General features: G+C 41.7%; 2 protein-coding genes across 5 annotated transcripts; one reads left to right on the top strand and one right to left on the bottom strand.

The window, feature by feature from the left end:
• The first annotated feature begins 658 nt into the window (after positions 1-658).
• On the top strand, positions 659-2,783 carry LOC148407289 (usherin). The gene is made up of 5 exons (XM_088403491.1): positions 659-1,059; positions 1,120-1,218; positions 1,432-1,491; positions 1,550-1,675; positions 2,329-2,783. The coding sequence occupies exons 1-5, from the start codon at positions 862-864 to the stop codon at positions 2,416-2,418; spliced, it is 573 nt and encodes a 190-aa protein (XP_088259617.1). The 5' UTR covers positions 659-861; the 3' UTR covers positions 2,419-2,783.
• On the bottom strand, positions 2,751-14,505 carry fez2b (fasciculation and elongation protein zeta 2b). Of its 4 annotated transcripts, XM_088403489.1 has the most exons (11): positions 14,035-14,505; positions 9,629-9,737; positions 9,443-9,559; positions 9,210-9,351; positions 8,012-8,139; positions 7,731-7,880; positions 7,529-7,609; positions 6,921-6,996; positions 6,784-6,849; positions 6,480-6,507; positions 5,164-5,311 (listed from the first exon to the last, which is right to left on the bottom strand). In XM_088403489.1, exons 1-10 carry the CDS (start codon positions 14,370-14,372, stop codon positions 6,497-6,499), a joined length of 1,218 nt encoding a protein of 405 aa, XP_088259615.1. In that variant the 5' UTR covers positions 14,373-14,505; the 3' UTR covers positions 5,164-5,311; positions 6,480-6,496. The 4 variants fall into 4 exon arrangements, with proteins under 4 accessions (XP_088259613.1, XP_088259614.1, XP_088259616.1 ...); XM_088403487.1 differs by lacking the exon at positions 6,480-6,507 and having other exon boundaries at positions 2,751-5,311; XM_088403488.1 differs by lacking the exon at positions 6,480-6,507 and having other exon boundaries at positions 2,751-5,311; positions 9,443-9,556.
• Positions 14,506-15,387: the final 882 nt, after the last annotated feature.

The following is a 15,387-nucleotide window of genomic DNA, read 5'->3' as shown; positions in this document are numbered from 1 at the left end:
GACGCCCCGCGTCTCCCTCTGGTAAGCCGACACCAGACGGTCGCTATGGCGACGCCAAGCCCAGGCCGACTGCATGTCGCCGCACTTCTCCGCCGCGCTCGTCGCTTTCTTTTTTCAACGACAGCTCCGTGTGAAGATCGGGATACGATTTTGTGCCTTGGCCAATGTTGATGTTGCGCGCGCGCCACGTCCGGCCGCCGAGCAAGCCTTCTGATGCTTAGCGCCGGACCGCCGGCAAAGACCCCGAAACTAAACGCAACATAGGTGAGTTTTTCTTCTTAACCAGCTTTTTTTTTCCGCAAAAAACTAACAAAAACGATAGTCTATAGTAAGGCTTTTTTAGGGACGAAAAACGACAGTCTATAGTAAGACTTTTTTTTGCCAAAAAACAACAGTCTATATATAGTAAGGCTTTTTTTTTCGCAAATACTATAGACTCATTTTTTTGCGAACGAAAGACTGTCGTTTTTCGTCCCTAAAAAAGCCTTACTATAGACTATCGTTTTTTGCGTAAAAAAAAAAAAAGCCTTACTATAGACTGTCGTTTTACGTGAAATAAAAGCTTTACTATAGACCGTTTTTTTGCGAAAAAAAGCCTTACTATAGACTGTCGTTTTTTGCGGAAAAAATGCCTTACTATAGATTGGCGTTTTACGTGGAATAAAAGCTTTACTATAGACCGTTTTTTTTGCGGAAAAAAGCCTTACTATAGACTGTCGTTTTTTTGCGGAAAAAATGCCTTACTATAGATTGGCGTTTTACGTGGAATAAAAGCTTTACTATAGACCGTTTTTTTGCGGAAAAAAGCCTTACTATAGACTGTCGTTTTTTGCGAAAAGCCTTACTATAGACTTAGTATACATGGTAACATTTTGTGCCTTACTGTACGTGGTCATTTTCCAAATCCACCTTGAGGGACCAATGGGAAGCGAGCCCGAAGAAGCGGAGGCGGGCCGGGCGGACGGGCGGCCGGTGGTCCAGGAGCTGTGGTTCATGGCCACCATGGCGGGCGTGGCCCTGCTGCTGATGGCCATCGCGCTGGGCGTGGCACTCCGCAAGGTCAGGTGATCGCCGGCGCGGTAAAGGTTGCGCTCCGTAACAGCCCGTGAAACGCCGCAGGTCCTGAGGAAGGCCCCCTTGAGCAGAGAGCGACCCCCCCTGGTGGCCATGCACAAGAATAGCCCCATGGCAGTTTATCCGGCCAGCAACTCTGTTCTGGTGAGACTTCAAATTAGAACTCGCGACGACTCCTTCCAAAAATTAAGCCAATAAAACTGGAATAAATTAAAAAAAATCCATGGAAAAAAAGCCTTACTATGCACGATCATTTTTATTCTATATCTGGTCATTTAAAAAGTCTTACAAAATAATGTCATTTTTTTCTGTGGAAAAAAAAAAAGCCTCCACCAGTTAAAAAAGATGTTTTTCCAGTTCGACACTGCGGGCGCGGTGAGCAGCGTGACGCTCAAGTCGTTCACCGTCAAGATGGAGGTAACGTACCCGAGCTTTTTAGTCAGTACGGCCTTTTTGACGCGTCGCTGGCCACCAGGAGGCGCCGGAGTCCAAAAGCGCGTGTGAAGAAGGACGAGGAGGCGGGACTTCCTTGAGGCGAAGCGTCAGCCAGCTGATGGATAGAAAGTCGTTAGCCGAGGCGTGGGGACACGATAGCGGAATGGTGAGCGACGGCGCCCGACGCTTCAAAATTTGTGACATGAAATCTAGTTTTAGGTCTCGACAAGAACGACTGTCAGGTGCCGCTTTTGATATTTTTTGTATTCTGAATGCTAAACTGACAATACGTCAAACATTCATTGCCATGACGACTACCGCTGCTTCTATTCTACTTTTGCCAGTTGGCAAATGCTTTCTATGCATTACCGCCACCCGATGGCCAACCGCGGTAGTGCACCATTAGTATTTTTGAGCTTTTTGAATGAGTGAATTTGATGACATCAGTTTTCATTTTTCATACTTTCAAAGATATTTTGAAAATGTGCTCACGTGTGCTTAAGGCTCAGCTACCGGCCAGTCACAGCTGTTCTACAGCTGTAACAATTTTGCATGAAAAATAATTTCATCAGATTAATCAGACAAAATAGATAATTTTTAATGCTGATAACAGTTAAATAAGTAACGTATCCCTTTGGACCAGCTGTTTTTATTCTTTTTTTAACACTTCATTTTCGTGAGAATTTCAATGATATTCACAAGTCAAGACTCAGAAAATGCTAAAATTGGATATCAAGGCTAGTAAATAAATGCTCCAAGAGCTTGACATACCTTTGGACATGTCCACGGGCATCCACGCGGCGTTTTGTCCCTCAACAGTTTATGGACGACGAGGAGTTTGTGGACAGCGTGAAAGGCTTCAGCACGGTGCGGAAGGAGCACACAATGTTCACAGACACCAACCTGTGAGCTTAGCTTGACACAAGATGGCAGCAAAACAGCAATTTTGGACGAGACACAGCTTAAAGCTGCATAAAAGAAGCTACTCCCCTTAATAGAAGCTCCTCCTGTTATTTCAACATAGTTCATCCACACAAAGATGCTGACAAAGTGTAAATTTTACATTACCAAAGAATGAAGCCTGTTTTTCAGTAAATATAAGGAAGGGTAGTTCAAAAAAACGTTTTTTGGGGTGCTGTCCATGAAATTACAATAAATGTTTGTTTTCTCCATTAAAAAGCAAGCATGTGACAATGAGGATTCTTACTTACCTTTAGCAAAGGATGGATGGATAAACTGTGTACGGTTGTTTACATGGTCATTTATTTGAAATGGCGTGCAATTCTGCCACATAACACTTGAAACGTTACAGTAAATGTATGGGTCACAAAAAACAAACAGTAACACAATAAATTAATATACTGCAGTACCACATGAGACAGTAAACAAAAAAACTGGGTTGAATCCTATGCATTAAAAACCACTACAAAGCAGTTCATTTAATGTACAAAGGTTTTTTTTCTTACAAAGGCAATCTCTCTTTTGTGAGCGTTTTTGCGTATAAAATATAAATCTCTAAAATTGTACGTCAAAACACCGACTGATTTTTCATTAGAAAACTAAATTCGTTCATCGGAATTACATCAAAAATATTTGCATGATCTAAAACGGACCTGATTTGGATTTCACGCGTCAACCGGCAAATAAGACTTGAAAAATTTCCGACGCCTGCTTGAATCGCTCCAAAATCGATTTGAACAAAAATGCATACGCAAAAAGGAAATGTACGTGTGGCGCTAAAGTAAAGTGCGGGCGGCACGTCACAGTTTACGCACGATATTCTGGCGCTTTCTTCCTTTTAATTACATTTACAACACTTGAACATCATCTGCACCTTTTTTTTTTTGTCATTAACATTGACGATATTGATGCCCTTGAGCAGTACACACATTTAACTTTTTCAATCTTTTTTTTTTAACAGCTCCAGACAAATTAATCATTTACTTTAGTTTCTAAAATGTTTTTAGACCCTCATTCAGCCAAACATTTGAAAACCGAAAAAAAAAAAAATAGAAATAACCACCTGGAATTATTTCATGTCTGGACTCTAAAAAAAAAAAAAACCTAAACTAAAAACACACTTTTGTGATTGAATGAGTGAATTCTCAAGCACAATACGACTGAAGATGCTGACGGTCGTACCTGAGATTAGCTCACTTCGAGTTCCGTATCTCCGCTTTGTAAAAAATAAAAAAAAATTAGCATTTGAGATTTCCATGTTAAGAGAAAAAAATAGTCTTTAAATTAGGACGAGCCGACACGCAGGGCGCGGTCACAAGAAAGTACGCCCAGTTAGCAGCATACCAATTTGAATTTTTTGTATATTTGGCTTGTTTTTCGTTAGCGATAGATAAACAACTTATGTGCAAATGTTAACATGATACAAGAAATCTGGTGGTGTTCCGCAAGGCACGTTACTTAGTTTGAACATTTTCACATTTGTCATACAAACCTGTAAATATGACTTCAGTTGGTAATGAGATAAATTAGTGCTTCTCAAAAATGTTGATACTTGACGGTTTTTAAATCAGATGCCATTTCTGCTGCAACCCAAACAATATTTTTTTTTAGCCTAAATAAATGTTAAACACTTCTCAAATATATATATGTAGTGTACTAAAAAGTGAAATGCAACATTTCTGTCCATGTGCCATGATTCTTGTGCAATAACAGAAGCAAACTAGCAATGTAAAGATGAGTTGACTAAATAGGGAACCCTGCGGAACGCCACCTGCTTTTGTACTCTAACAACCAATGTTTACATTCACGTCAAGTGCAAAGAATCTGTGGACTTGGTATAAAGCCTTGCGGAACACCACCAGTATCCAACCATAAGGCGTCAGATTCGCTTTAACTTTCATTTCTGCATTGGTGAAGTAACTCCAAGTCTTCATAATGTCCATATTTGTTCAAAAGTAGTTATAGGCTAACAATAAAAAATAACCAAACATAAACGATGAAGAACGCAAGCTATTTTGTGCTGCTTAACCGTGAAATCTGTGCAACCTTAGTGTCTTTGTAGCCGATACCGCCAACTGCTGGATGAGTCTGGTAAACAAAACAAAGAAACCTGCCAGTAAGTGCGAGTGCAGACAGCTCAGCGCGTTGCTGTGCCACAATTTTGCCAAGAAAATAAATTCGTCGTTGGTTAAAGACAGCAAACAAAGATCACGTATTAGCATGCCGACTAGCTAAAATGTTCCCTAGCGCTAATCAACAAATACACGACATGAGCAGATCACTACGAAGACGAGAAGCGCTACCGCGTACTACCTGGAGTTTGCTCGCTAGCTAGCATTAGCGAAAGGTATGACGGAGTGGGTGGGCGCGAGGTCACTGTTTGAAAGGGGTCGTACGCCTTCTTCTGGCTTTCCTTTTTGTTCCGGCGCGTTATATACAAAAAATATTTTCTTTCGACATTCAGCCGGCGGCTAGCAGTTTGACGGATGCTAATGTCGCTCTGCCGCCACCTGGAGTCTCCCCCGGCGGGATCTTTCCCTTCTTCGCATGGAAAAAATATATCTATATCATAATAGAAAAGATGTCCTTGATTGCATTTGTTGTGCTGAGGAAAATTGCCGAGTCATTCGGGATTTTTGCGGTGCAACGAGTAATACCGGTTAGCGTCCATGAAGAACGGGGATTGTCCAACTTGACGTCCAGGTCAAAAACATGAAAAGGTTAAGAGGTTCCCGTTGAAAAGATCCAACGTTCCAGAAGGTACTTTGCGCCGTGGCTCCGGGGAGCTTCTGGACGTGGGAGGGCGCCAATCGGCGTTTGGATTTTTACGTGGGACAAAGAACTGCGAACACAGCACAAGAGCAGACGGAAGCGTGAGTTTGTTGGGGCGTCGGCGGCAGACTGGACGAGCGTGAGGGGACGAAGAAGATGACGAGCCGTGAGTCAAGCTGCTACTGCCTGCTAAATGTCGTTTTTGACAAGGGGGCGGGAACGAAGGGACACCAAGATGCAACTAGGCAGACAAACGCCAAAGCGGGGCTGGGCCATTTCCAACAAATTGATGATAACTTGACTAAATGCAATATTTTGGCAACCGGATTTTTCCCACTGTAAGATGCGTCGCAGAGACAAAAGTTGAGCAAAACCAACAACAAAAAATGTCACGGATAAGCCGTGTGTCGTAACATTAGATGTGGAGAAGAAAGATGGCATAAGGAAAATAATTGTTTTAATTTTAAAACTCTCATGAGCAAAGCCATCGATTCAGATCTTACTTATTTGGTCATTGAAGAAGTGGGGCCGCAGGGCTCAAATCATGAGAAAAAAAGTCCGAAAAATACGATAATCGTTATGAGCTCAAATCCTGGTCGTCTCAGCACCTCAACTTCTGAAGTTCCATGAAAGCTGTAGAGCCCTCCAAATCAATTGATTAATCGACAAGTGATCGATTATCAAATTTATCGACAACTATTCTAATAAATGAGTCATCATTTCGAGCTATTGTTGAACTTGTCCAAATCTTTTGATTTCAGTTTCTGAGCAAGAATTATTCTCATATATCTGTTATCTTTTATGAAAGCAGACTTATTTGTCATTTGCGTTAAATCAAAACAAGTCTTTTGCAAACATTTATTTTTTATTTGGAATACTAAATAAAAACTAAGTGGTTCATAAACAGTAATTGGGGAAAAATGGGTTTGCATTACAATAAAGGCAAAATGAAATCTTTCGTTCAATGGATGAAATCATTGCTAGGATAATGGAGATGGATCTTTATTCATGTTAGATATTTAGATTCATAAAAAGAATGCATAAAAAAAGTGTTTGTTGCAGTAGTAAAAAAAAAAGCTGCTTCAAATGATGCACTGTTTTATAATGAGCGAATGGGGGAAATCCCGTTTAAAATTTTTGGTCCACATGGCCCAGCCCAAGCTGAGAAAGAGCAAGAGGGAGCGCGAGAGAGAAAGAGTGAAGTTGGAAGGCGAAGGAGGAGAGCGTCCTTTACAAACCTGGCCGTCCAGCGCTCTCATACCAGAGCTGGCCCGAGCGCAAAGCAGCCAGCGGCATAGGCGAGACACAAGGAAGGCAAAGTCAAAGTGTGGTAAGAGCACCCAAAACCCCGCGACATCCGAGCCCCTGCACTTCCGCTGGCCCCCAGCAGGGGGCGGAAAGTCTCAACTTCAAACAATGCCTACACTGTTTTGTTTTTTTTTAATAGCGCTCTTTGGATAGACTTCAACTGTACCGAATGTTGTGGCTGGTGTGTCAAAATCCGTCTTGAAATATTCTAATGTGATGTGAATGTGTGCGTACCTTTGAGGATGTAATCTGTGAGCAGGGCGGGAACCTTCTCGCTGTCGTCCCTCATGGCGTGAAGGACTGGTGCACAAAAAGCGGCGTGAATTAGAAAAGGAGAGCTCAAATAAGGCTGGATGGACGTAGGGACTCACTCTTTGTCAGGATCTGGAGGTCTTCAACTGCAGGGGAGCCCACTTTCTTCTCATAGGGGATGACTGTGGTCAGGTACTAAAAGTGGAAAAAAAATCCGTGTTTATAAAGAAATGCACAAACATGACTTTCACGGGCCTGTTTCGACAAAACTGCTGGATTTGGAATCAATACTTGTTTATTTTCCAAACATCAATAAACGTAAATGTAGTGAAATGGGAATATATTGACTTTCCACTGCATCTTGAAAAAACAAAGAATAAACACACACACACACACACAAAAAAAAAAATATATATATACATATACATACACACACACACACACACACACGCACTCAAATATATCCTAAGTGCTTCATAACTGACTGCAAAGTCAGTGGAAAATAAGTGAATGATTCCAAACACAGACAGTGGACGTGCATGGAAACTGCAGGCAAAACATAAATCGGAAGCAGCAACGCAAGAAACAAGCAAAGAGTTTTGTTGGGGGGGAAAAAAAGATGAGCAGCACAGGTGAACCGCGTCTGTAGAAAAATGAAGCATGCTGGAGAAAGAAAATGAATAAATCAGGAGGTGGAGAAAGAAAGATTGGTGGAGGGGGGGGGCACCTGTTTGTCCCCTCCTGTGGTACCAAAAGTTTGCCGGAGGCCATTTTGTATGACATTGGAGAGTCCCTCCAGAGTGAGGCGCTACAACAAGTTGAAGGAAGGAAGCAAGAGGAAAGATAGATGAGGACAGCTGACAAACGGCCGCGTCCAGATCGCGCCGCTGAACGCTTGACCCCCCCCCCCCGTTCACGCGGGCACTCACCGTGCCGGGGACGTGCGAGCCGGCGACGCGCTGGCCGTTAGGTCCGGTCACGGCGGCGCCGCGGATCTTCTTCTTCTTGCGCAGCAGATCGCGGTGCTCCTTCTGCCTGTTTTGCACGTCGATGAGCAGCGAGATGAAGCTGTTCTTCACCTGCCGCCGCGATCGCGCCGCACAACCCGACGTTAGAACGAGTGTTTTCAAAAATAATATGTAGCAAAATATTTTTGGGCAACAAAATGAACAACGTGACGGATTATACTAATTGGTAGTTGCGGAGTCACCTCTTTCTCATACTCCAACTCGTCCCGCAGGGCCAGCGCCCGGATGAGCTCCTCGCTGAAGCTGCGGATGGCCGCCTCCACCTCCTCCAGCGTCTCGCTCAGCTCCGACATGGACAGCTGACGCAACCCTGAGCGTGGATATGACGCACATAAATGACTCGCCGCATATTCATACGCTTGGATGGAAGCACAGTAGTGGAGAAAAAGTCTTTGCTCTCATATAGCTAGCATACTTAAAAAACAAAGATCAGCAGATCTCAAATACACCTTATACAAATACATGGTACTTCTACTTCTGAAATGAATTTGTTCTGGAAGTCATTTTGTAACGTGAACCTTTCATAAGCAGAACCGCGTTTTACATGTAAATAGCATAATCCATATAAAGCCACTTTGTTAGAATCATGAAGAGAAAGTTGTTTGTGGAGGCAACGAGCACGAGAGGAAAGGAGGCACCGTGACCTCACAACAGGACAGAATGGTCTGTTGATGGCCATTATGTTCATGAAGAAGATAGTAGCCATTGCATGAACTGATTACTGATAGTAGAGCAAAAGCGAAAAGAATCAAAAGCTTCTTGTCTTCCTTCCTTGTGTGGTGTTTATTTAATGTTCACGGTTGCTTGAACCTGACAGAGAGCCTTAGGCGTCAGCAGTAATTTTCGCCTTCTGTCACGTGAGGCTTAGAATTCTTAAGATGTTTTTTTTTTTTTTTTTGAAGGGGGGGGGGCTTCTCAGTGTGGTCAGGCAAAGAGAACTCAGCTGTTCAAATACATGATTTATCAAAGTGGCAGTTAGTTTTCCACATTCAGGCAGAGCGGATAATCTAAGCGTGAAAAATATACGAGAGGCAAAAAGAAAAAAGAAAAAAACCGTGACGCGGGTAAACCCTTTTTGGTGTTCGGCTGAGGAAAACGACAACACCGGCACAAAATGGCCGACTGTCGGCCGCGATAAATTGCCCGATGAGCGCGCGGGTGTTCATTAGCGCGGAAGTTGCGCCTCTCCAAGCAAACGTATACGTTGTTCATTACATAACGCGCTGCCTGTTTGTATTTGAAGCGGGTTACATAAGCGTGCGGATGAGTCTGGGGGCCACCTCTCACACTTCATTAGGTCGCGCTGGAGACGGGGCAGAGCGCGGCCCTGCGGAAACGGCGCACGTGCCGTTTCTTTAATTCTTTATTTTTGAAACTTACGGTCCTCGTAGCTGGTGTCGGATCCGGAGCGCTTGATGGCGCGGAGGTCCTGGGAGAGCATGGACAGGTCGGAGCGGGAGGGGCTGTCGTCGTCGTCCGGGTCCGGCGACTCTTGCATCATCTCCTCGATCTCCTCGATCACCTGCCGAGCGGGACCAAAACGTTTCAAAACGTTTCAAAAGGCAAAGCGCCTTTGATTGACGCGATTGCTTGGGGGGGGGGGCAAACGTCACCTGTTCGGCGGTGAAGAGCGGCTCGTCGTCGATGCAGGAAACGATGATGGAGTGCATGTCCATCTGCTCCCTCAGCTCTTCGTCGTCCGACAAATCCAACGACTGGTTGTCAAACTTCTGGGGGGGGGGCACGTGCTCATTATCCACGCTCCCGTATTCAAATTCATATATATGCGTTAGCGCTACCTGGCATTGATTGAGGTTGAGCGCGGGCAGGTGAAGCGAGCGCGTGTGCGACGTCTTCCAGTCCACCGGCATCACGTTGCCGTAGTTGTCCGTCAGAGCGTTCCACACCCTGGAAACGCAAATACGTCAACATATGCGTGCAATGTTGCAAAAACAAAAAAAAGACGGTGACTACATTCCAGGAGGTGTGATGATTCAAATATTTGAATAACAAATTCAGTGTATTTCCCCCCCAAATTCTAATGAAAAATATATCACTCATTTCAGATTTTTTTTTAAATTGTACTTCAATTAACTGATTCAATCCCACACACATATATTGACGATTTTTAACAGGGCAAACTTAGAATGCCAGGTACTTAGATAATCAATTACTTGATGTAATTACACACTAACTACTAGAGTTTTTGAAGTAGTTTTTGAGAATTAAAGTACAGTGATCCCTCCAACTTCGCGGTCTCAGATATCGCGGTCTCAGTACTTCGCAGGTTTTTCCAGGAAAAATTCTAAATATTTCAAAATAAAAAAATAATTTAAAAAATGCGCAAAAATGGAAAAAAAATGAAAAATGCAAAAAAGTACATTTTACAGTACTGTATTCATCAAATAACCAAGTAATACTAGTTAATAACTATGTTAAGAATTCTTCAAGCGTTAGAGTTCGTGACGTTTTTTTTTAATCTTATTTTGAAACGCATGCTTTTAATTTGGTCGGGTCGCGTTGCATTTCCGTTTCCTGTTTTACGTTCTCTGTGCGTCATTCGGCTCGTTACTGTGACGTAGTGAATGACAATTTAAGCTCATATTTATAGTTTATTACCATTTATGTTGATAACGCACGCTACTGCCTGTTTAGTAAGCCATGAGTGTTTATTCTGTTTATGTGTTCGTTTGGGTAGAGGTTGCACGCTATAGTTAGTAGTAGTTGTTAGTTGTTGCTAACCCGCTAATGTCGGCTAAAAATACAGTCAATTCATAGATTAAAGTTCGGCAAGTGTCTATATGTTAGTTGACTGACTTTAACATTGTTGTTGATTTATTATTCAACAGATACTACACGTTACACCATACATGAGCCAAAATAAATGTGAAGTTCAACGTGATGACTTGCGTACTCTCTCACCGGAGATAACCAGTCCTGAGAACAAATTCTCAACAAACTAAGTCATATTAGTTATTGAATGAATATACAATAATGTTAATAAGGATAATGTAATGTTAAATAATGGGAGAAAGGAAATGAAATATGCAAAAAAATACAAAAAAAAGATTGTTTATGGTTACTGTGGCTTTATTGGGACGTAGATAGAAATCTAGGAACTGATACCCTATTTCAGACTTCGCCGGGGGTTGACACCCCCTATTAACCGCGAAGTAGGGGGGGGTCACTGTACTAGTTATCATGTACTTTAGGTAGTTAAGTACTAATGTAACCGATTACCTCAGGACTTGAGTACTAAAGTAGTAGATTCCCTTAATGCAAAGAGTCATTGATAGTGTTCATACTTAATTACCTAAAGCAATTAATTACTTGAAGTACTTGAAGCACTAAAGTAATTGATTACTTTAAGTATTGAAGTGCACAAAGTTATCGGCAAGCTTAGGTCGCTAAGTGCTAATGTAAAATATTAATTCAGAAGCAAATTACTAAAGTAATTGATTCCCCGAATGTAGGAAGTCATTGATTACTTTAATACGCGATTACCTAAATAATTCCTTGAGGCACTTATGCAATAAAGTAATTGTTTAATTTAGGTATTGAAGTATTAAAGTTATAGTTTTTTTAACTTTTCAAGACATGCTGAGGATGCTGGGAGCTTCCTGAACGTTTTGTTAGCATTTCGAAATAAATGTTTGTCAGACTTTTAAAAAAAACAACAAAAACGAAACAATTTTGCAATGTGAAAAGTCGATCAAAGAAAATTTAGACTTAAAAACATTTTGACAGTTAAGAATGACATTTTAGATGCCATTTTGTTCAACTCCACAACAGAAATCAAACGCGTATGTGGAGCTCCGCTCTTTTTATAACACTGGCAAATAAAAAGCATTGACACGCAATGGCGTCACAAACGAATTCCTCGCACTTCACGTGTGAAAGTCACTTGTGCGACATCCACGCCAGGCCGCGCCTCATCTTTCGCTTTGTTTACATAACGTCCCGGTTTGTCCTCGAGATGATGAGCCGCCACCGCCGCCGTTCTATGTAGGCCAGACTTCTTTTGCGCTTGCCAAAACGCACACAATTAGTTTCGCTGTCATTGCGTTGAAAAAAAATTCAATGCAGTTAAAAAAAAAAAAAAAAAAAACACGCTCTGTTTTACAAGGCAGCCGTACCCGTTCCAATAATTTATTCAGCTTCCTACACGCTCACATTGTCTCTTTTGCACGCAATTTCTTAAATTAACCTCGCCGGTTGGCTTGGCGGAGTCATTAAGCGGCCCAGCACGTCCCTCCCGCCAAAGTGCATTGATGCGGAAAAGACTTTCCGGGTTACTTGGGGGCCGCTGTCCAATTATTCCGCTCACTGTTTTTCTCCTCTAATTGCTATTCCATCCACGAATCCCGGCAAGACTACCAGAGATTCAACATTTGCCGTCAAAATCTTGCTGTCTCGAATTTGGGTGCCGAATTTAACTTAAACATTTAAGGTTTACCAAGAGAAAACAAACGAAAATATTGGGTTCCTATACCACCTATCAATCAACAATAGCAATAGATTCATAATCATTGTGAAGATTTGCCAAAAAAGAAATCTTTGTGTACTGAGCAGCAAGCCTGGTGGAACGCCGCTAGCAATTGTAATTAAGTGTAATGGTGCTGAATTAAAAAAAATAAAAATAAATCCCTAGTTTTTAAGTTGACAAGACACAACCATACTTTTGGCCTTCATTTTTGGGGAACCAAGTGTGTCTTATATTTGGGAAATTATGATATTCAACATTTGCCGGACAAATCTGGCTGTCTCAAATGTGGGTGCCGAATTTAGCTTAAACATTTAAGCTTTACCGAGAGAAAACAAACGAAAATAGTGGGTTCATATACAACCTATCAATCAACAATAGCAATAGATTCATAATCATTGCAAATATTTCTAAAAAAGAAATCTGTGTACTGAGTAGCAAGCCTAGTGGAACGCCAGCAATTGTAATTAAGTGTAATGGTGTTGAATAAAAAAAAATAAATCCCTAGTTTTTAAGTTACTGTTAACAAGGCACAACCATACTTTTGGCCTTCATTTTTGGGTAACCAAGTGTGTCTTATATTTCGGAAATTATGATAATTTACCGTTCGACATAGCCAAAATTACAAAAAATATTTAGATTAAACCTGTTTGAAACTTGTGGCACTCTACCAACTTACATCCAAACTAAAGTAGTTTTGTGTAGTTGTTCCACTAATACTCCCCATTTGTCTGAGTCTTGTACAAAAATGGATCTGCTTCACTTCGAGAAAAACATGCCAGCTTCTGTTTTTTCACGGAAGTATTTCAACATGTGCGATTAAATCTGGCATTGTCACAGTACAGCTGTTTGAAGGCGATAATAACCAATATTACCATGTTGGCACGTGACACAAAAATATTTGTCAGAGGAAAATGACACACCACTGAAATTGTCATTACAAGATCTGCTCATGTATTCATTATTGAAAAGTGATAAACAGTATATTTATTTCAAAGTTTGTAATTGTATTTACTCATACTTATAAGTACTTATATGTAAAGGAGTTGAAAAGGTACTTTTACTATTTTTTAAACAGCAGGCTGCCGAAATTAACCTAAACTTTTACGATTGCAGTTTTCCTTTGCTATTTTTCTTCGTTCAAGTCGGACCAGTCAAAATATGAATTGATTACATGTATTTATTTTTAACCAAAGAAACATCATTAAAAAGGGAACAAAAACCAAATTCAAACTTTTGTTGATTTCTTTTTTTGAACCATAACTTAATTGCAGGGTTACCTCTGGTTTTCCAGAAAAAAAGTAAATCTATTTACGGTACATATTTTTATACCAAAAGTAACTAACTTTAAAAATGAGAAAAAAAAAGAAAAAAAATACTTCGCGAATATCGGCTACTGCAGAAATTTTTGGGAACGTGACCCCCGCGATAAACGAGGGGAACGCTACAGTATTTGTATTGTAATTGTGAGCACTTTTCTTATTTGTCCCACGCCCGAACATAAATTATGCACGGTCATTAAAACTTTTAAAAAAAGGCGAACAAGTGTTTTTCCGAGTCGTTTACAACAACAGATATGTTATCTTAAACGAGTGGGGCTGTGTTTGCAGAACCCTGATTGAGGCTAAGCTACTCTCCGCTAGCGCCGGTGAAGCTAATGACGCTAACGAGCACTTTTGGGGAGGAAAAAAAAGTGGTCAAAACAAATGAAATGGAACTCACTCGTCATCTTTCAGGTAATCCTCCTCCGTGATGGGTTTAATTGGGGCTATGTGCTCCGTGGCGGTGTTGTAGTTGCGGAAACACACGGACAGCTTTTCGTCGAAGTCGTGGACCAGGTCCTCCATGGACTGGAAGCTGCAGATCTCCCCCGAGAAACTGTTGTCCAGGTCGGACAAATCTTCCAGGCCCCCCGCCGCCTCCGCCGCGGTGCTCGCCGAGCCACCGCCGCCTGCCGCCGCCACGTTGGAGTTGAGCTGGTCTAGCTGCGCCGGCGACTCCTTGAATTCGTTGAAATCCTGCCAGTCCTCGTCGAAATGGGCCAACGGAGCCGCCGCCATTTTGCCGCGCGGTTCTCGAGAGCTGACGCCGGGGACGCTGCGTTGTTTTCGGCTTGGAGGAGCTTGGACGTGACTGTACGGGCGGAGGTGGAGAGTGGACGGAGCCCGGAGAGTGGCGTCATCCGACCACGCACTGGCTCCTCCCTCTTTCAAGCGAGCGTGAAACTAGGACGTGGGTCACATGACCAACGTTTTCGGCAAACGTAAACTCTAAAAGCGCAGCCGATTTCTATCGAACGTCACGCCTAAGCACGTTTTGTATTAAAACAATAAATAAATGAACTACGTAATTTGGGGCTGATTTGTAAGTTGTAACGAAAAACTGTATCTTACAGGAGAAATTGGCTGCACATTTGCGCAAAGATCTGTAAGATTTTTTTTTCACAAAATGAATGGACGTAAACTTTACTAATGCATGACGAAATTAAAAGTACAAAAAAAAACTATTTTCTTCCAAAATACTCAATGCAATAGCCTGGCGTTACTCTTAATCGGGGTCAGAGATCAAATAGCGGTTGAAAAACCAGCTCAATGGCTCATTACCGCCACTAATTGACATTGTACGTTCACTGCAGGCAAATTTATGTCAATTGGAGCAGCGGGATCATAAGTCGGCCAAAATTGAATAAATAAATGTACAATTCAATAATTAATTAAAACGATCATTAATCAAACAAACGTTTAATCACTTAAATGTTGTTTTAATTAAATAAAATTAAATAGGATAGCGGGTTTTTTTGCGTATGAGTATAAATTGTGGTATTTTTGAAAGACTTAAATAGTAAATAAATAACAGCGGAGCCATTACCAACTCCCATCAACTTGTCATTAGGGTCACTTTTTTTGTTTTGTTTTCCAAAACCCTGAATACTTTATTGAAAATATGCATACGTGACACTTTTCCTACACAACAATACAAAACATTACAATCACATCTGCAAATACCACGTGCCCCCCCACACACACGCACATACACACACCCCACGCTCAAGGAACTTGAAAGATGCTCTGGTAA

Source organism: Hippichthys cyanospilos, chromosome 20 (assembly GCF_059441005.1).
Source record: "Hippichthys cyanospilos isolate Australia breed blue-spotted pipefish chromosome 20, RoL_Hcya_1.0, whole genome shotgun sequence".
In the NCBI taxonomy this organism is placed as follows: Eukaryota; Metazoa; Chordata; class Actinopteri; order Syngnathiformes; family Syngnathidae; genus Hippichthys; species Hippichthys cyanospilos.
Note: the sequence above shows the minus strand (reverse complement) of the source record. Positions and strands in the feature narration are given on the sequence as shown.

Coding starts and splice junctions, on each gene's coding strand:
- fez2b (XM_088403487.1), bottom strand. CDS start 14,372: ATGGCGGCGGCTCCGTTGGCCCATTTCGACGAGGACTGGCAGGATTTC. Junction 8,140..9,209: donor CGACACCAGCTACGAGGACC/GTAAGTTTCAAA, acceptor ATCCACGCTCAG/GGTTGCGTCAGCTGTCCATG. Junction 6,997..7,528: donor CCACAGGAGGGGACAAACAG/GTGCCCCCCCCC, acceptor TTCCACTTTTAG/TACCTGACCACAGTCATCCC.
- LOC148407289 (XM_088403491.1), top strand. CDS start 862: ATGGTAACATTTTGTGCCTTACTGTACGTGGTCATTTTCCAAATCCAC. Junction 1,060..1,119: donor TGGGCGTGGCACTCCGCAAG/GTCAGGTGATCG, acceptor GAAACGCCGCAG/GTCCTGAGGAAGGCCCCCTT. Junction 1,219..1,431: donor CGGCCAGCAACTCTGTTCTG/GTGAGACTTCAA, acceptor ATGTTTTTCCAG/TTCGACACTGCGGGCGCGGT.